Source organism: Rhinolophus ferrumequinum, chromosome 18 (assembly GCF_004115265.2).
Source record: "Rhinolophus ferrumequinum isolate MPI-CBG mRhiFer1 chromosome 18, mRhiFer1_v1.p, whole genome shotgun sequence".
Taxonomy (NCBI): domain Eukaryota; kingdom Metazoa; phylum Chordata; class Mammalia; order Chiroptera; family Rhinolophidae; genus Rhinolophus; species Rhinolophus ferrumequinum.
The window spans coordinates 51,649,638-51,669,626 of NC_046301.1; the positions used below are offsets into that span (position 1 = coordinate 51,649,638).

The following is a 19,989-nucleotide window of genomic DNA, read 5'->3' on the forward strand; positions in this document are numbered from 1 at the left end:
TGAGGCCCACACTCACCATTGCACCACCTCTGTTTATGGTACTCTAGAAAAATGCAACTCTCAGATCTCCGACTCCCATCACCATGTTTGTGCCCTGGCCATGACTCCCACGGTGCTTCCTAACAGTGACAGAGAGCTCCTGGGGGGCTGGGGGCGCTCTGACAGTAACATGGGCTTTGGCCAACATCACCATGGTGTCCTTAGCAAGGCTGGTGGTAGGACACCTCCGTACAACCCTCCCTGCTTCCTCCCCAACAGAGCCATGGGGGTATGGCTGGGGTCTGGACGCAGAGGTGTTTCTAGAGCCTGGTAGCCTGCCCACTATCCCCTCATGGTCTAGGATACTCCAAGCAGTATATGTACACGTAATAATGCACACACAACACGTGACACACTTTTTCTGAGTCCCCAGGCTCAGAGCCTGAAAACATGGGACAGGCCTCTGGAAGCCAAGATGGATTTTATTTATTTATTACTATTTCTATTTTATTTTAAAATGTTGAGTGGAAAGCGCAGAATCCAAAGCAACTATTGGGCGCCACCTAATGGCATATGGCGCAAGTGCAGCCTCCCAGGGATGGGGACGCAGACCCACATGCACTACCCACAGAGTCCTCCAGCCTTTGAAAGCAGCCCATGTTTTTATGAACCCCACACTGGGCACTTGGCCTGTGGACACAGACATCAGAGGTTGAACTGGCTTCTTGAGGGTGAACTGGCTTCTTGAACTGTGAGGGTGAGATCCAGAGGCTGAGAAGGGATCCTCTCTGGCTGTGCCTCAGTTTCCCCCAGGGGGCCTGTGTCTGGTTGTGTGGGGGGTTGTGACTGTGACACTGTGGGGACCACCAAGTGGGAAGTTTCTTCACCCATGTGGATGGCCAGGGACCTTGTAACCAGAAGGGTAACCCAGGTGGAGAATTTGCACCCTCAAGGTGACCACCACGCATATGCTAACGGTGCTGCTGTGTCCAGGCTGGATCCTGGGTTCCACCGCCATGAGCTGCAGTGGGGGCAGTGACTCACCCCTCCTCGGAGGGATGCCAGTGGGGAGGATTTAGGACCTGAGTGTGACTTGGGTAAGAGGACTCTCCAGCCTAACTCAGGTACCCTCCAGCGGCCTTGAGTTCACCCCACAGCCGCTGCATTCTCTTCAGGCCTCCCAGCACAAGTGGGGGCTCCCCTAATGCCCCCATTGTGGTGAGAGGCTACGAGTTGCACATGGCACCCTCTCCCCATTCCCCCCACATCGCAGCCATCCAAGGGTCCTGGTGGCTCTGCCCTATCACACCAGTGTCCTTCCACCACTCCTCAGCCTCCTGCTGCTCCTGCTCCGAGCCCCCACTCCACCTCCCTGCCACAGAAGCCCAGGGGAGAGGACCTTTGATCATGCCATATCCCTCCTCTAGAAACTGGGGCCCCAAAGCCCCTACTCACTAGGGATGAGGTGTCCAGGACTGAGATTACAGAGGACAAACCCCAGCTGGGTCTGCATGCAAGTGGAGTACCCCACCTTACATAAAAGGTCTGTCAGTTTACATATTCTGCTCTCTTCTGCCCCCACCCCTCAAAGGAGTCAGCCCTAAGTGTTGGTGGGGAAGGGGGGACTACAGGCGGTGGGGAGGTGCTGAATTCCAGGGGCCAGGACTGACTTTGAAGCCTGTTATGTACATGCTTCCCCTCTTTATCCACCATCTAGGGCTGTGTGCACTAATGGTGGGATGGGAGACATTGCATTTTACTGGGAAAGCACCTCTGCGGGCCACTAATTGAAGGTCTTGAATGGCCAAGCTGGATCAGTCACCTCGGGATCTTGGTAGAATGGGGGTGGGAGGCAAATTTTATAAGTGCTGATGCCAATACTCCATGTTTTCCACATTCCTGTCCAAATTGGAGATCTGCACCAAACAAGCCCTCTGTCGCTTAACTTAGCAGTGAGAACCATTTCTAGGCTTGGGGCAGTGCTGAGGCCTGACTGGAGGAGGGGACAATGGAGTCGGACCTTGGAGGATAGGAAGCAGTCTTTTTTTAAAAAGGTGAGTTGGGGGTTGAGGGAGGTGGTCCAGGAGGAAGGATCAGCATGGCCCTGGCATTGGAACTGCAAGTGTTTCTGGGGGCTCAGGGCAGGGGCAGGGTGGGGGACAGGGGCAGAGTGGGTGGTGGAGGTAGCTCAGGAGCCAGGGGAAGGGCAGGAGTCAGATCTGAGTGTCATAAGGACCCCACTGAGACCACCTTTGGGATAGCTGGAGGCAGGATGAGCAAATGGAGCTCCCTCAGGCTCCTGGACCCCCAAGTCTGCCTGCACACACAGGACACGCCAGAGTCAGGGGCACTGTGTCCCCCTTGGAGTGAGTAGATAACTGCCTGGCTCCCTCCTCCCTCCAGTGGAAGGAAATTGCTGAGTCAAGAGCTCAAGGGATAAGCTTATTTATAAAAGGAACAGCTTAGCAGCCCAACATTCAAGGTTCCTAACTGCTTCCTCCTGCAAGCGGTTGAGAATAGCCGGGGACTCCTTCCTGAGACCACCACCAAACGACCGCAGAGTTGGAGGACCAATTCCTAGGCCCCTTACCCATGGGATGGGGCCACTCCAGGGGCCTGTGCCACACGGTCCTGAGCCCAGCTGCCCACCCTGGCACCTGCTCATCAGCACCCCTGCACGGCCCTTGCCCTCCTGTCCCCACCCACCACAGGCCTACCTTCCAGAGACCCCACCCACGCATGAATCTTCCTCTCAGGGTGGAAGTCAGAAGGGAGTACCCTAAACCAACACAAGGCAAGCCTGAGGTTGCTGGGGAGGAGACGGGGAGACTTGGGGGGGGGGGGTCGGGGGTGGCTATGAGCAGCGACAGATCATTTGGCCCACGGATGCCATGTGTGTTTTATTGGTGAGTACACAGTCAGGAAGGGGGAACAGGGCCCCCCCAACCCCGGGTCCCAACCTAGCCTTTCTCCTCCAGGTCCCCACTGTGGAAGGGGGTGTATCCACTGGGTGTTCACTAAGGACTCAGGAGAGAGGCTGGGGCCCCACTTGCTCTTGCCCAGCCAGGCATGGGGGGCAGGGCCTGTGCCACCTCCCGGTCCACTACCGGGGCCAGCCATCAGCAGTGGGCATCCGGCGGAGGGCGGGGCCCGGCCTTAGGGGCTCTGCCAGGGGCCGGGCCAGGAGCAAGGGGTAAGGGAAGGTCTTGGGAAAGTCGCTGGGGCCTCCAGGGGCTGGTGAGAGGCGTTCAGACTTGATGCTGACTGGGGGGGTGGGCGGGGAGGCACCACGGGCTGGGGGGCCCTCCTCTCCCAGGCTGCGGCCCCCACTGCAGGAAGAGAGAGAAAGAGGGGGAAGGAGGAGGATTGTGAGCTCTTCGAGGGAAGGAGAGCAGCCAGGAGGTGGCACGGCTTGGGCAAAGGCTCAGCAGGAGGACGTTGGGAAAGGAGGGGGTGGCCATCCCTCTGGGGGCCTCTAAAATAGCCTTCCCCCGCCCACCAGCACTCCAGAGGGGCTGAGTGCAGAACCAGGGGTGGCCACCAGGTGTCAGCAGTGGCTGGGTCTTCGGAAGACTTGGAGGGGCCCCACCGCGGAGCCGGACTGGGGGTACGGGGCAGTCGGGGCACTTACCTGGGCTGGGCAGAGGCGGCTAGAGGCCCATCACTCCTCGAGGGCTGCCAGGGGGCCAGGGTGGGGGGCTGCAGCAAGCCAGAGGGCGGAGGGGGGTCTCCCAGGCCATATTCTGGGGGGGTGGAGAAAGAGGGGGAGCAGGAGGAATAAGTTCAGGCCACCACCTCTGGAAGCCCCTTGCCCAAGCCTGACCCACCCCACCAGTCAGTTTTCAGTTGGTTGGTGGGGGAATGTAGGCTGCCCAATGGGCAGGTGTAGGGGTATCTCCCACAGCAGGGTGTATGTGGGGTGCATACCTGGGGGGCCTGCTGAGAGGAATGGGAAGCTCCCTAGTGTGGGTCCTGGGGCTGCGGCCGAGCAGGAACTCTGCAGGGTACCATAGAGGCTTCTCTGTGTGGAGAAAGGGGGAAAGGGAAACTGAGGCCCACACTCAGGCCATCCTGCCTTCACTCATCATCCCTGACACTCCTTCTCCCCACTCACCGAGGTGCTCAGTCCCCCTCGAGCCCCTGCCAGGCCACCAGGCAGGTCTGGCCTCCGCCCGTCAGCTGCCAGGTACAGGGGCGGCGGTGTCTTGCTGGCAAGGTGGCTTGGTGAGAAGAGAGGGTGGGCCAGGCCTGTGGAACAGGAGACCCCCAGAGAGAGGGCAGGCAGCCATTTCAACTATTGAAGTCTGAGGTCCAGAGGTGATGCACCAGAGCCAAGATCCCCACCCCCCAAAAGCCCCCCTGGGATCCCCACCTATGCCTCATACTCACCTGGAGGCCCAGCTTTGGGGGCTGCTGGCCGGAAGGGAGATGGTCGGCTATGGGCGGGCAGGGCCTCCCCAAGCCCATTCAAGTCACAGCCTGGTGGGGGCAGGGCCCCATATACCATGTCTGGGCTGGGCATAGTGGGGACTGCTGGCTGAGGGCAGAGAGGACGGGTTTGGTTGGAGGAATGAGATGAGTGCATCAAGTCCAAGACAGAAAATCCCAATGAGTTCAGGGGCCAGCCTCCATGTTCTGGAAGCTCTCACTACTCCTCCCTCTGGCCTAACCTCACGTGGCTGGGAGAGCCTATGCCTGGCTCTGTTGCTCCTTGACAGCTAGGCCCAGAGCTAAAGCTGCTCACTCAGCATGGGGTTGGCACTGAGGGGGCTTTCCAGGTGTTTGATGAATCAAAAAAAAAAAAGAAGGAATTAGCTGCCTGTTGAACTCTTAGTCATCCTTGAAAGCCCCAGCTATAATGCCCACTCCTCCAGGAAGCTTTTCCTGCCCATCCAGCCAGAGACCTGACCCAAAACTCTAGGCTTCATGGCCCTAGGTCCTTCTTTCAGTCTCAGCCTTGACCACGTGGGCCTAGGAGGTGGGGGGAGGGACCCATTCATGGTGGGGCAGGGAGTCACTTACATAGAGCCGGGGTCGGGGCAAGGCTGGGTCACCCCCGTCACCTGCCAACTTCCGCAGCTTCTCTCCCGGTTCCTCAAGCCCCTCGTCTGGCTCCAGCTCTGGTCCATCAAGGCCTACACCTCTCCGCTTCAGTGTCTGTGGAGAAGGGACACAACAGGATGACCCTTTCCCCCATCCTAGCCAGGGAGCCTGGTCCTATGGGAGAGGAGAGAGATCTATCTAGCTCTGTGGGTGGGTAGACTGCAGGCATAGCCTGCTCCAACCAAATCTCACTGACCAAAGCGCTCAGTGAGTTATCATCTAGGAAGTTCCAATACTACATAAGAGAGGGACTGTCCTGCCCTGGAACCAGAGATCTCCCCAGGCCTGCTGGCACTAGCTTAACACTCCTGCTGAATATGACGCAGGTATCTCCATTCTGCACCCATGTGCTGCCTCAAAGCCTGGCATGCAGTGGGAGCTTAATAAATGTTGGGAGACTGTGCAGCACCTGAGGACAACTTTATCGGCTTTCCTGAGTTCCCTTCCCCCTGGGACCTGCACGCTCCTGGACCTCAGCAAGGTCTGCTTGCTCCAAGGTACCTTTTCTTTTTTGTCCTGTATTCACCAAATGGGTGATGACATTAAATGAGATGATGTATGTGAGGGGTACATAGTGCAGCCCTCAATGTGCAGTGGTTGATATTTTTATTCCTACTATCCAGGCGGCTGCCCCAGAGGGACCCTCCATTTCCCCAAACCTGCTTTCACTGGCAGCAGAGCCAGATTGCAACACTCATCTTTCAAGAGTCCCTAGGCTCTGAGCAAGCAGAGTGTGCTGGATTCACGGGCCGCGGGGGGAGGGCCCAGGGTACCTCCAGGATGTCAGTGTTGGTGCGGCTCTCATGGGGTTCACTGTACTCCGTGTATTTCAGGAGCACACGGTCCATGTCTGTGCTGGCGTACTGGAAGAGGCGGTTGGCACTGTTGAAGATGATGAGGGCGATCTCACAATCGCAGAGCACACTCAACTCGTAGGCCTTCTTCATCAGCCCAAACTTCCTCTTGGTAAATGTCACCTGGACCCAGGACCCGTGGGTGGGTGGGAGAAGACAAGGATTTGGGGTGACGTGGGGGAAGTGTCGGGGCCTGTTTTCTGAACACGCCTCCTGACGCTGTGCCTCTGTATATGCTGTGCTTTCTGGCTGTGCGTCTCACTTCTCAACCTGGTAGACTGCTATTGATGCTTTGAAGCCCAGCCCAAATGACCTCTTCTTTGGCCAGTTTTCCTTGGCTTCCCAGACAGAGCTCACACGCCCTCTCGGAGCTTCCCCCATTCTGTGCCTCCCTCTGAGTTGGGTGTGTTTGTATGAAGCTCCATCTTCCCTATGACTAGAGCTCGAGTCATTAGGAAGAATAAATGAATAAACCATCATGAAAATGAGCAAGGGCTGTATCTCAAACTTCAGACATAGCATCAAGACTCATGCCCTTGCAGATCCCCAAATGGCTGGGCCTTTGCCCAGGCTGTGTCTCCTGCCAGGAATGCCTTTCCCCAACCACTGTTCCACCCAGTGAACTCACCTGCCGATTCCTTTGGTCCAGAATGCGTGAGATCTGGATTTTTTTCCTTCCCATCGTCCCAGGCTGGGCAGAGCAATCTTTGTCTAGGAAAGATGGAAAAGAGGACAGAGTAGGTGGGTGGAGAGTGGAGCCAGGAACAGCCCCACAGCCCCCACTTGCAACCAGCCCAGGATGCAGTAGATGCTTGATGAACACCTTCAGAAATATTCCACGTGAGAAGGCTGACCCGGGGCAAAAAAAGACCTCCATCTTTTGGAGATCTGCCACCCCAGCATCTAAAAAATGACCCCCTGGTAATTGTGGTATCTAGGGGAGCATGAATGTCCTGGGCTCCCCTATGTGCAGTGGGGATGACAATGTCGTGCCATGCCCATTGTTGTCGGGGACAAAATGAGCTCACCTACAGGAGCCATTCAGGTCTGCTTACATACATGCTACTATTGTAGTAGGTGCCACATACATGCTACTATTATGAATATTGGCAACAGCCTAAAAGCCCTCAAAAGACTGGTTGGAAGGACACCCATGGTAGCGGTCAGTAATCCTAAGCCACTGAAACAGAGCCTGGTCTGTCTTTCAACTCATTCAACCCACAACAGCTCCCAGAGCAAGATGGAGGGCTGCAGTTACAAGAAAAGATACATTTAAAAGCTGCATTGAGAGTGGAAAAAAGACTAGAAGAAAATGCTCATGACGGGAGTAACCACCAGGTGGAAATTTATGGGTGAGTTTTTTTTCCTTTTTTAAAAAACTTGAGATGCAATTCACATGACATAAAATTCACCATTTTCAAGTATGCATGATGTTGTAGAACATCATGAGTGAGCTAAATGCTACCGAATTGCATACTTTATCTAGTTCGCATCTAGTTCCAGAAATTTTTCATCTTCCCCAAAAGGAGACCCCGTCCCCATGAGCAGTCACTCCCCATCCCCCACCCCCCCAGCACCTGGTAACCACTGATCTGCTTTCTGCCTCTATGGATTTGCCTGTTCTGGACATTTCATGTAAATAGAGTTATACAATGTGTGGCCTTTTGAGTCTTTTTTTTTTTTCATTTTTGATTATCTGAATTTTCTAACTGTTCCCCTCAGTGATTATAGACTATTTCTGTTAAAAATTGTGTTTTCTTTTTTAAGGAACAGAAACCCATCCCTGCCCCACTTTCCAGCGGGAAGAGGAAGGGACGCCCTGGAAAGTCCTCAGGCTTGGAGCCCTCAGACCAGGATTTGGGTCCGGCACGACTTGGGAGACACCGGGGCCCTCTTCACTGGGATGTCAGATCTTCCCGGCGGGGTCCCCAAGGGTGAGAACAGGCAGCTCAGGGAGGGTAGCATGTCCCCAAGATATACAGCATGTTGGGGTCCAGGCCCTCCTCAGAACCCCTCATGCAGGGATCCTTGGAACGAAGAAATCACGTTGCCTCTTGTGCAGCATGCATCCTTCTGAGCAGACAGCCACCCCAAGGCCCCTAAGGCACCTGACACCCCATCCACCAACTCTGTCACCACACCTGATCCCCAGCCACTCCATGTCACAGGCCTGCCCAGGGTGAGTGGGCCTGCGCCCAGGTCCCAGCTGGCCTTGGACCCACTGGGCCTCAGTGGGTATGAAATGCAGAACCCAGGACAGGCCTGGGAACAAGCCCGCTCTGGGGAAGTATAGAGAAATGTAGGTTCATCTCCACAAGTAGCCACACCTGCTTCCCAGATCCCAGCCTGAGGGGTGTGGGCAGGACCTCTTTCATCGCAGAGTCCTAGGGCCCAAGAGTTTGACACACCTCGGCCATCATATGTGACCCGCTTTGTGACCCCAGGAGTGTCCGCCACCTTCTCTGGGCTTGGTTTCTAAGCAGTCACACTATGTAGAACTCATGATGACAGCCCCAACTCCAGATGGACTTGCTAAATTTAACCTCTGGGGCTAATTTTATCCCTGGCCAGAATCGGGCTGGTTCCCACGGCTGGGATGGGTTACCCTTGCCCTGATGGGTCCTTGGAGACAGGAGGGGGGCACTAGCCCGGAGGTCCTGGGTGCCAAGATGACTCCGGAAATGCCCCCCACGCCTGGGGTCCCATGGGAACATGGGACTTGGACCTGAGAGTCTGGGCCTGGAAGATCTGATTCCAGCCCCTTCTCAGTTTGGCCCCATTTTAGACAAGGAGATCCCAGCTCGGGCAGGGGTCACATAACAGGGGAATCTCAAGAGCCAGAAGGGCAGAGGGGTCTTTCTGAACTGAGACCCAAAAGTCAAGACAGAAAGTGAGTTCCAGGCAGAAGGAACAGGTGCAAAGGCCCTGAGGAAGGATGAGACACAGCAACAAGGCTGGAGTGAGGAGCTCAGGGGAGAGACCACAGAGGCAGAGCCAGTCTGGGTTCTCTGAGCTGCAGGGAGGGTTATGAGTTTAGGTCTAAGAGTGATGGAGAGCCATGGGAGGGTTTTTGAACAAGAAGGGATAGAGCTCGATTTATCACTGAAAAACTCTTCTGACCCTCAACCCCTCATCTTCAACCAGGAACTAAAGTCATCCCCAGCTTTGTCCCTTGAGGGATCTACCCATTACACAGCTTTGATCATGACTCTCCCTGCTCATGCACTCTCAATGGCTCCTTACTGCCCTCAGGAGAAAACTGCAGTTCCCAGCCTGGCATTCGAGGCCCTGCCTCAATCAGCCCCTGCCCACCTTTCTCTACCTTCAACAAAATGCCTCTGCCTAGAAATCCTTTTGCCCTTTCTTCACCTGGCCAACTCCTATTCACACTTCAAAACCCAGCTCAAAAAATCAATTCCTCCAGGAAGCCCTTCCTTGCCCTCACTCTGGACTCCTACAGCTCCCGTCCTTCCCTTCAATTCTGACCCTGTGGGGCTGGGGATGTATATATCCAGCTCTGTGTCCCCCAGACTAGAAGCCCCTCAGGACCAGACATAGAAGTGGCTGGGTATATTTGGTGAGTGGAGCAGGTCAAGAGAGACATGTCTGAACCCCCTGCTTCCCTCAACAACTTCCTCTCAGACTCCCCCAGGTGACTCTTACCCAGAAATACACGCGCATGCAAATCCAGCCACTGGGTGGACGTGTGTCAGGCCCAGGTGTGAAGGGCCAGCCAAGGAATGCGGGGGTGGAAGGCCCGGGGTGTGCATATATATTTGTACTCACATGCAAATCCCCACCCCAAGCCGCAGACAGACCAGCGGACAGTTCTCCAGATGTTGGTGTGATCGGAACTGCTGGGGGGAGGTGGCACTGCTGAATGTGACGGGCACGAGGGGTGAGGCTGAGGTTTGGGGAAGCTTCTTCTGTGCACACCCCACACAAATGTCCAGCCAGAAAGCAGAGAGCTTGTGGTGTCTGCCCAGCAGAGAGGTAGAAATGGACCCATAGACAGAGAATGGAGCAGGGAAGAAGGGTCAGGAGAAATCCAAGAGGGCATCTCAGAGGAGAAAGCATGTAATTGGCCTCAATGGAGAGGCTGGGTGGGGGCCTGAGCAGAAGGGCAGGGGGTGGACCTTTGAAGCCGAGAGTCCAGCCGCTCCCCACCTCTTTCTTCATCCCCTCATATTTAGCATTTATTAAGTAACAATTGCAGTGCCAACCACTGCAATAAAGACCTCACAAGAAGTAGAAAGTGTAAGTAGACCAATGGCCACAGGAGATTAGCATAGAAAAGTGACTGAGACCTACCATAAAAAGACAATAGGCCCAAATAGCTTTATGGCTGTTTTATGGAACCTCAAAGGACAGGAAAGTGCAAAGGTATTTAAACTAACTCAGACCTGTGAAAACAATGGGGAGTGCCTTACGTTAGGTTTATGAAACTCTCGTCTATCAGAACCCAAGTCCAAAAAGAGAGAAGCATTGATCATGAAAGGGGCAACGTTAGCCAGGGATTTCAAGGAAGACCTCTCTGAACAGAAGACATTTGAGCTGAGATCTCAAGTATGAGACGGAGAGAGCCAAGCAAGGGAAGAGTCAGGGGTGGGAAGATCTGAGGGACGGGTGGTCCTGGCAGGGGAACTGCAAGGGCAAACGTCAGAGTGACCTTGACTTTGGCATTTTGAAAAAAATCAAAGAAGTCTGTATGTCTGGACAGCGTGGCAAGGGGGAGAGTCGAGGAGGGTGGTGGGGAGGATTGTGGAGTGGATCATGTATGTCCCTGTGGGCGACAGTGAAGAGTGTGGGCTTTACTCCGAGGGCAATGGGGAGCCATGGAATGTTTGAGGGCAGGGGAGGGTCAGGATATGATTTTAGAGTTTTAAAAATCCCCTTGCAATCTTACAGTTGCTGGTAGGAGAGAGAGGAGGTAGAGCCACTGTGGAAAACCAGCATCTACTAAAGATGAACATATGTTTACGCTGTGACCCAGGGTTCCCTCTCCTCAGTTTCACCCAAGAGAAATGGACCCATGTTTCACCAAAGACAAGAGAGTTCTCAGCAGCTTCATTCATCACAGCCCCAAACTGCAAACGACCCAGATGCCCTCAATGGGAGAATCGGTAAATGCTTTCTGGTAGATTCTGCAGTGGACGACTACACGGCACAGAGAAAAGATGCACTCCAGTTCCGTGCAACCGCAGGGGAGAAGCTCTCAGACCTAGGCCGATTCAACAGTGCTGGACTCCACCGAGGAGACACGCCATGCGATCCCTGTACATGAAGTTCCAGAACAGGAAAAACTCAGCCACAGTGACAAATGTCAGCACAGGGGTCGCCAGAGTAGGTGCTGTGACAGGGCGGAGGGGGTTGGGGGCTCAGCTCCCTGTCCAGGGTCTGAGTACACAGGTGTGTTCAGTTTGTTCAAATTTGGTAGCCTTGCTCCGATGATTTCTGTGATGTATCTCAACCAAAAGATTTTATTTTTTTTTAAAGCCGCTGCCTGCTTCTGGCTCACAAAGGGAGCAGCGTCTCTCTAGGCAGGGGTGAGGTAACAGGGAGAGGCTGGGGCAAGTGTCCAGGTGGGAGAGGGGGGGCCTGGACTGAGATGGGGCTGCAGATGGGCAGGAGTGCCTGGATCATTTGGCAACTGAGGACGCAGGACACGCTGGTGACGCACGCGCCTCGGGTCGGGAAGGAACCCAGGTTCCCAGGCTTGAGCGTGTGCAGGGAAGCACTGGGGGGATGAAGGAAGATTTTCACGAGCACCTGGAGCCTTATAAACTCTGTACGGTGAGAAGTGTGGTCACTAAGTCAATTGACAAACACCCCTGGGGTCCTTCGGGCCATGCATGTCACCTCCCTGGCCTGGTGAGGCCCCTGAGCCCCCTTAGTGATGGAGACGGGGGGGGGGGGGGGGGGGGGGGGGGGGGGCTGGAAGGAATCCCAGCTTCCCACTGACCCTTCATCCTGGCCTCTCCCCACGGGACTCAGTTTTCTCATCAGTAAATGACAGTGAGAATCCTTCTCCCTCCAGCTGGGGAGGAAAAGGGTGGGGGGACCTGTTGACTTGTCTTCTGGCCTCTGGCAACCCTCTGGCCTTGGAACTGAGGACGCTGAGTCAGCGTACCATGTTGCCAGACCATGGCGACAAGCAGGGGACACACTCGGCAACATCAAGCCCCTATTTCCTCCCCCATAAAATGGGTCACAGAATCGTGGCCTCAAAGGCTTTGCAGCGAGGGTTTGAGAGAAAAGATCTGGAACAAGTCAAGTTCCTCTTCTCGGCTCCCAGTGGGGCTTTAATGGGGGGATGAGTGACAGCACGCTGCCAGACCCGAGCCCAGAAGCCACAGCTTGTTGGGGTACTCAGGCCAGGAGAGGAGGGGAGGAAAGGAGAAGTGAGAGGCAGGTGGGTGGTAGTAGGGGGGGTGAGGGCCCTCAGGGATGAGGCGAAGCAGGGAGGGGCGCGCTCCTGAGCCACTACAGCGAATCACGTCGGTAGACCCGCCTCATGCAACCCAGGCTGTGGTTGCATCACCTGCTCCCCAAGTACCTCATTACTGGCAACAGGAAGAGCCCCTTGGAAAACCGGGACCCCTCCTCTCTCTTGAGGGCTCGAGTGGCTCTGACCCCAGCTGCCGGCGACCCCTCCTGCAGCCAGGGCCCTGGGCCTGCCTTCTCCCTGGTGCCTGGGTGATGTTGTCCCAGGTGGGGGGCACTGTGGGTGATCTGGGGGCTGGCTAAGCCCACAGCGGCCCCTGGAGCTGCACACCTGCCCCTGGGGACAGGATGGGATCCAGCCACACCTCGTGTGTGGCCAAACTTCTCTGGGTCTGAGTTGCTACCCGCAGAAAATGGGGAGTCAGGGGAGCCTTGCTGAGTTTTGGGGGGAAGCTCACAGTAGGTGCTCTGTAGATGCTATTTCCCTCCTTCCTCTGTCACTGGGCCCTGACCTTGGGGTTACTGCTCCTCAACCCCAGGGAGCACTCAGCTCAGAGTGAGGCAGACCCAGGCAGGAGAATTAGGGGGCAGGGAGAAAGCCTATTCCTTATATGGACAAATGGGGGGGTAGGGAGATTCCCTAAACACATGTAGAGCCCCTGAAAATCCACAGGTGCCTAAGACACATGGATCCCCAGAAACATGCATCACCCCCAAACACATGTGGATCCTGCATACAAAAGACACCAAAACCTGCAGCCCAAAATACATACAGAACCCCCCAAACATAGCTCTCCCAAACACACTCAGATCCCCCACATATAGACACATAGAGCCCCCAACACATGCCGATCCCCCAAATGCACACAGACACCCAAATACATGAAGACACCCCTAAACACACCAGTCCTCCCAACAGCATGCAGACCCCCCAGACACACACAGAGCTCCCCAAGCACATGCAGACTCCTCAAATCTAGGCTAGTTCCCCATTACACACAGGCCCAGACACAGGTAGGACCCCATCCCTGCAATGATGTCACCCACCCTCTGGCTTCCTGAAGCAAATGGTCAGCACTCCCCAAGGGAGAGATGGGGCAGAGGTTGGGAGTTGTTACCCACATGCGGCTCTGAATCCCAGAAACCCAGAATGTTCCAGTTCAAGATGACCCTTTTGGGGTCCCTTTATCCATAGCTCCCTCTGGCATCCATGGGGATGCACCCGTTTATATCCATGAGGTCCAATGGGGGACCCTCAGGCCCGCCTCCACAGACCCCTCCTCAGACCTGCACTGGGAGGGCCACTGTGGCTGTGCACTGAGAGGCCAGGGCTGCAGCTGTTGGCCTGGCCAGACCAGGGTTCAAATCCTGGCTCTCCCACACACTCATTGCCTGGCATGCTCTGAGCCTCAGTTTCCCCATTTGTACAATGGGCCTCTGCGAGCTCCGCAGGCACCCATCCCCTTGTCCCTCCTTTTGGGGAGGCCTCATATACCAGCAAATTCCCAGGCCACCTTCTGCCCCTTTCCAGGCACCTGACACACCACCCCCAGACAGCCCTGCCACGCTCCCCAAATCAGGCCTTTGCCCAGGCTGTGCCCTCCCCCTGGAAGGCCCAGGGCTAAGGCGCTGTCCTTCAAGGTCAGGCAGAAACCCCTGTTTCTGGAAGTGCTGGTTTCCCCAGGCAGGAGCCATGCTTCCCTGCGGCGCTTAGCCCTGCTGGGTATTTTTGGTGCTTCTTTGTTTCTGTCTTTGATAATCGTGTCGCCCTATGAGGATGCCCACTCCGTGAGGGCAGGGATGGCCTCCCCCAGACTGGCACAAGTAGGCCCCCACTCACCCTTCCTAAACGAATGGGCAAACAATGGTTTAATACATGGAAGAAACATTGGCAACTGGATTAGTTTTCTTTGAAACACCTCGTGACCCACAAAACAAATTTGAGGCTCCCATCTGGTCCATAGGCTGCCAGTTTGAAACGCCTGCTCTAACGAGCCAACAGCACAACAGCCAATTGGATGGTTTCGTGCTCCTCTCGGGCCAAAGGACAGACCCTCCTAAAGTCCCACTGCCATGTCGGAAGGAACCCATGTCCTGAGGCCCGGCCTGGTGCTCACCTGCCACAGAGGCCAATTTCTGTGTCACGGCCAATGCAGACAGAGGCCCACTGTCCCATCTCCCCTCCCGAGAGGCTGGGGACCCTGATTCCTGGAGCCAGAGAGACTCTACATTCAGAACCCATCCCTGCTGTCCCAGGCAGTTCGGAGCCCAGGGCTACCCAAGGTGCCAGGTGAGGTCCCCAAAGCCACAGTGCAGCTGCAGGAACAGCCCAAGGTTTCCCTGTCTTTGTTCCAGAGAAAGAGCCTCCCATGGGGCCCCAGAAATTCATCCCCCAAGGCCCACGCCTCCCTGCTTGGGAAATTAGCACATCTGTCAGCGCTGGGCAGAAGGGATTGAGCCCATAACCTGGCAGACCCAAGACACTGTCAGCAGGAACCCAAAGATGTGGCCTTGGGGCATCGCTGGTCTCCACCCTCTTACCCCAGAAAGTGTGGGAACCCACCAGATGCTGGGGACATAAGGGCCGGGAGTGAACAGACTCAGCCTGGCCTCCCCCATTGACCAGTCTGACGAGGGAGGTAACAACAGACATAACTGTGCCAGAAACAGAGGTTTTCAAGGAAGAAATTCAACAGAGGGAGGCCGTGGGGAGTGGTAGGGGAAAGAGCTGCTTTGGACAGAGAGATCAGAAGGGGCTTTCTGAAAAGGGGGCACCTCAAGGGTGAGAGGACACCAGCCCTGTAGGGATGTGGGGGAGAGAGTGCCCAGTAGAAGGAATGGCACGTGCAAAGGCCCTGAGGTAGGAAGGTGCTGGGTGGGTTCCAGATGCAGGGGAGGCCAGCATGGCTGGGGTGGGGTGAGTGAGGGGCAGCTGGAGACCAAGAGAGCAGGGAGGCTGCAAGGGGACCGGGAGTCAGGGTGGGAGGGTGGACCATAGAGCAATGGGGAACCAGAGAGGATGTGTGAGCAGGGGAGGGAGTGGTCTGATTCGGGATTTTTCAGCAGACCCAGTGGCTGCCGTGGGGAAAGGTCCTGTCAGAGCGAGGCCAGGACAGCATCCAGTAGGAGACTGTGAGGGCTGTGGGTGTGGAAAGTGGATGAGGCAGGCCTCTGCCCATAGCAGTGGCTCCTTATGCCAACCGGCTTTGAGTACTCCCTTCCAAGTGCCCCACCTGAACCTCAGGTGAACCTGAGCCTGGAGAATGGGACAGCGAAGTGATGGACTTGAGGCCTCCTTGACCCCTGGTAGAGAGTAGGTGGGATGGGCCTGGATGAGGCTCGGTCACAGTATGGATGGCACCTCATGCCCAGGCCCACGCGCCACCTCATTTACACACAGGACCCGCCTGACCCACAGATAGCCCAGTAAAGCAGAGACAGCAGCCCCGTTTGACATAGGAGGAAGCAGGCTTCTTCCTAGGTCCACACGGCAAGACCCCCGGATTCCCATTCAAACCTGGGCTTGTACCCCAGGGTCGTCCTATGGTCACGGAGTCTGGGAAGTGGGCCTGGGCACCACTGGGGTCCAAGACACTTGCTCCTGAGCCTCGGGGTGATGGGGCAGCCTCAAAGCCCCTGAGATACAGACCCAGAGAAGCCCTTTTGGGGGCTCAGAAATGGCACCCTGTGCACCCCATGGGTATTCACATTCTGGGGCTAGAATGAGCTTTCCGACCCTGGGAGCTCAGGCATATGATAAATCATTTCCGAAAAATGTCATCTGTCTCCAGGTACATATATGCCTCAAATCTTCCAGAAGGCCAGAACCCCAAAATGTCTACACTCATTGTATCTGAGTTGGGGTGACAAATTATTTTAATTCCCTTTCTCCTGTTAATTTGCACTTTCCAGATGTCTACCTGGCTGGGTAACGATTGAATGAAATAAAAAATTAGTTGGAGATGGTAAGTATGATGGCGAATAGCTTGTTCAGATCACAGGGTGTCCATGGAGCTCAGAGAGGGGCAGCCATCTGTCTGAGGCCACACAGAGCCAGGAGAGAGGAAGCTGGAGCCCCTCACTCCTGGCTTTTGTTCTCTCGGGGGTCTGAGAAGCTGTCTTGTGCGCTGTTCCTTCTCTGAGGTGCCTGGGTGTCTCTACTTGGCCCCAGTCTTCCCTCCTGCAAAATGAGGACTTCAGACCATATAACCAGCTTCCTGTTCTCCCAGGTGAGACCTTAAATATTTGGAAATTCCATTCCCTGGAGGCCAATATTCACTCCTTAGCCTGACAGGTGGTGGGAGGCAGGCATGGGGAAAAGGGAGGGCGAGGCTGACTTCAAACCCACACATCAGTCCTTCCGAGTCGAAATGCTTTTTTGAACCTAGTTCCTTTACCCCGAGAGTCTGAGAGTTCTTGTACCCAGATGCCAAATGTCCAGAAGTTCTGACCTTCCCCAGTGAGGATTTCTCAGTCAGGCTAGGCAGGAGGCCTGAGCTACTTTGTTTCCCCGAAAATAAGACCTAGCCGGACAATCAGTTCTAATGTGTCTTTTGGAACAAAAATTAATGTAAGATCCGGTATTATATTATATTATATAGACGCGGTCTTATAGTAAAATAAGATACGTCTAATGCGTCTTTTGGAGCAAAAGACTAAAATCCAATGCATCTTTTGGAGCAAAAATTAATATAAGACCTGGTCTCATATTATATGATATAAGATCCGGTCTTTACTATACCCGGTCTTTACTATTTACTATAGTAAAATAAGACCGGGTCTTATATTAATTTTTGCTCCAAAAGATGCATTAGAGCTGATAGTCTGGCTAGGTCTTATTTTTGGGGAAACATGGTATTTCTGACTTCTTGGGTCTGCAGCTGGGGGCTGAGGGTGTCCAAGGACCCCAGTCACTAACTGATGTCTGCAGCCCTGGACCCTGAGAAAGGTGGAGAGAGGGGGACCATGACCGAGAAAGTTAACAGCCACCAGCTTGTCATGTGCTGAGTATTATTGTTCCTGTACCCTTGTCCTAGATGGGGACACTGAGGCACAGGAAAGGTGGTAGCGCGTCCTTTAAGGCAGTTGTGGCCCACCACCCAGGTCTCTGTGCCCACCACATGGGCACCCCGTGGGTCCAGCTGAGGCCCCACACTTGCTGCATGAGGCACAGACCCCACGGGGCAGGTGAGGGTCCCAGCAGTCACAGACATACAAGGGATGGTCATGCCACACACAGGTCTGGGGCTGTAACACACGAGGACACCTGCAGCAAGAAGGCACGGGGTTGTGTACAGGGGCCTCAAGGGCACGCAAAGGGTTGTGCTCCAGGAGTGGAGGACACTGTAGCCCACAGACCAGACACACAGCTCACGCACACTTAACAGGGGCTCATGGCACCACAACTTTGGACACACAACTCCTCCCAAACTGACATCAAAACCCTTAGACACATGCTCCTTCGACACAACCTCTCAGAAACAAAACTCTAGGACTCACAACCCTTCCAACACATCCTGCCCCTCAGCTTCACACCCCTCGGACTCACAATCCCAAGACGCACACCTCGTAGACATACACTCTACAACACCCAGCAGCACACTCAGACCTCCAAACCTAGCTCAGCGCACAGATGACATTCAAAGACACCATACGAGCCTCGTCCCGCCGCGACACAAACCTGCTCTGCCTGTACCCTCGGACGCGCGCGCAAGGAATCGCAGCAGCCGCACAGAGCGCTGGTCGCCCCGCCGCCGCAGGTGCCTACGGAGCGGTAGGCCCCGCCTCCAGAAGCTGATTGGATGGGGCGGTTTCATTTGCATGGAGGGCGTACCCACGGGCCGCGATGGGCGGGTACTTGGGCGTGACTCCGCCTCGCGAGTTCAGGGGCCGGGGACTCGGACGCGAAAGACGCTGAGGTGCGTACAGTGAGCGAGTGGGAACTAGAGAGGAGGCGGAATCAGGCTCGCCAGGCTTCCCCCACCCACACTGGGCGCCCCTGACCCTGTCTCTAACCACTGCCAACCCCAATACTGGACTTACTCCATCCTGAGTGAAATATAACTCTGACCCTAAGGACCCCAGGGGCTGAGCTCTTCTGAAAACAGCACTGACTCTTGCTCTCACCCAAATGGAGAGACTGCAGAAAGGGGCTCTGGGGTGGCCTGTGTGGCCTCGCCCATTGACAGGAGGGTGACAGACCCCTCAGCTGCTGGGCTCCCTCCTCCACTTCAAAGGTCAGCTGGCGGGAGGGCTTCCAGAACTGGCCCCCAGCCCAGACCTCTAAATCCACGTTCTCCCTAGGATCCCAGTGCCACCCAGCGCAGGGCCAGGCCAGAGGGGGGTCAAAGGAGGGTTGTTGAATGAATTAATGTGAAAAGAATTACAGGATGAAGGTGACATTGACCTGGGTGATCCTGCAGAAGCCCGCAGTCTGCAGGAGGTAGAGCGCCAGCGCCACACTCCCCCAGCCCTGTGGGGTCAGGACTGGGCCAGAGGGGTCAAACAGGGCTTCCTAGAAGAGGGGGCTCTTGCACTGGGCCTTGAAGCCCACTGGGAGCAGGGTTTTCCAAGAGGGAACAGCCCCATAAAGGTGCAGGGGAAGAGTGTAGAGTTCTCGGGGTGGGGGAGAGGAGGGAGAGGAAGCCAGGGCAGGAGCAGACAGGCGTGGGAGCCCAGGGAAAAGCTGGAGGATGGCGAGGAGGGGGTTGGGGCGAGTGAAGGGGAGGAGCAGGTGGGCTGCAATGGCTGCCTGGTGTCCACCTTCTCAGAAGACAATAGGGGATGTCTGGACCCCTGGCCTCGGGGGGTGCATGTGGAGATACCATGTGTGGGGGACACTGAGGCAGGGAATAGGCTTCTTCCCACACCTCAGTTTACCCGTGACATGGACAGTTTGGACCCCTAGCCTGGGCACAAGTTTCTCTTTGGACATAAAAACTAGGGTTCACACTGTGTCATAAGGTGGGGATCAGGGGTCCTGCCTCTCCCGCCTCCTTCCACAGGTCTCAGTGTCCAATGCCAGACATTCAGGTGTCCCAAGGACACACTGGGGCCCAGCCTGGTCTGGGGGCTTCTGCCTTGGCTCCAAGGTGCAGAACAAGGCTTGGGTCGTGTGGGAAGTGGCTGGGGAGCCCTAGGCCCCCCAAGGGCTGCTCTGTTTACCTGCAGCCGCCTGCCTGTCTCTGATGCAACAGGCAGGCTCTGGTTACATAAGGGCGGCAGCTGGAGCAGCTCTGGGAGCAGCCAGGGCGTGGGGGGAAAGCTTGACCTGAGCTGAGTTGGCGGGGGCTGCCCCCTATGCCACCCCCACCTTTCCACCATTGGGGCTCCCTCCCATGTTCCTGCCGCCCCTTGTCCCCCATTCTATCTTCTATCGTTCACATCCCATCTCCTATAATGGTCCCTCCTTTTCTGCTCCTATCCTGTATTCTTCCCATCACTGGCTGTGTCACCCTTTGTGGACCCCTGTCCCCCATTAGGACAATCAAGATTCTTGGCCTCAGTCTTCTCAGATGAGGGGACACCCTTAGTTAATGGAGTAAGATGTTGGAGAGTGGAGGGGAGGGTTAGGGGAAGAAGAGGGTGGAGAAGACCAGAGGTGGGGGAC

At 55.6% G+C, this 19,989-nt stretch overlaps 1 protein-coding gene across 2 annotated transcripts; it reads right to left on the reverse strand.

Moving 5' to 3' along the window:
* Positions 1–2,876: 2,876 nt before the first annotated feature.
* Positions 2,877–18,111, reverse strand: MEF2B (myocyte enhancer factor 2B). Of its 2 annotated transcripts, none has more exons than XM_033134767.1 (9): positions 18,061–18,111; positions 6,565–6,647; positions 5,856–6,059; positions 5,002–5,136; positions 4,369–4,516; positions 4,094–4,227; positions 3,907–4,000; positions 3,611–3,722; positions 2,877–3,308 (listed from the first exon to the last, which is right to left on the reverse strand). In XM_033134767.1, exons 2-9 carry the CDS (start codon positions 6,616–6,618, stop codon positions 3,083–3,085), a joined length of 1,107 nt encoding a protein of 368 aa, XP_032990658.1. In that variant the 5' UTR covers positions 6,619–6,647; positions 18,061–18,111; the 3' UTR covers positions 2,877–3,082. The 2 variants fall into 2 exon arrangements, with proteins under 2 accessions (XP_032990658.1, XP_032990657.1); XM_033134766.1 differs by having other exon boundaries at positions 3,907–4,027.
* Positions 18,112–19,989: the final 1,878 nt, after the last annotated feature.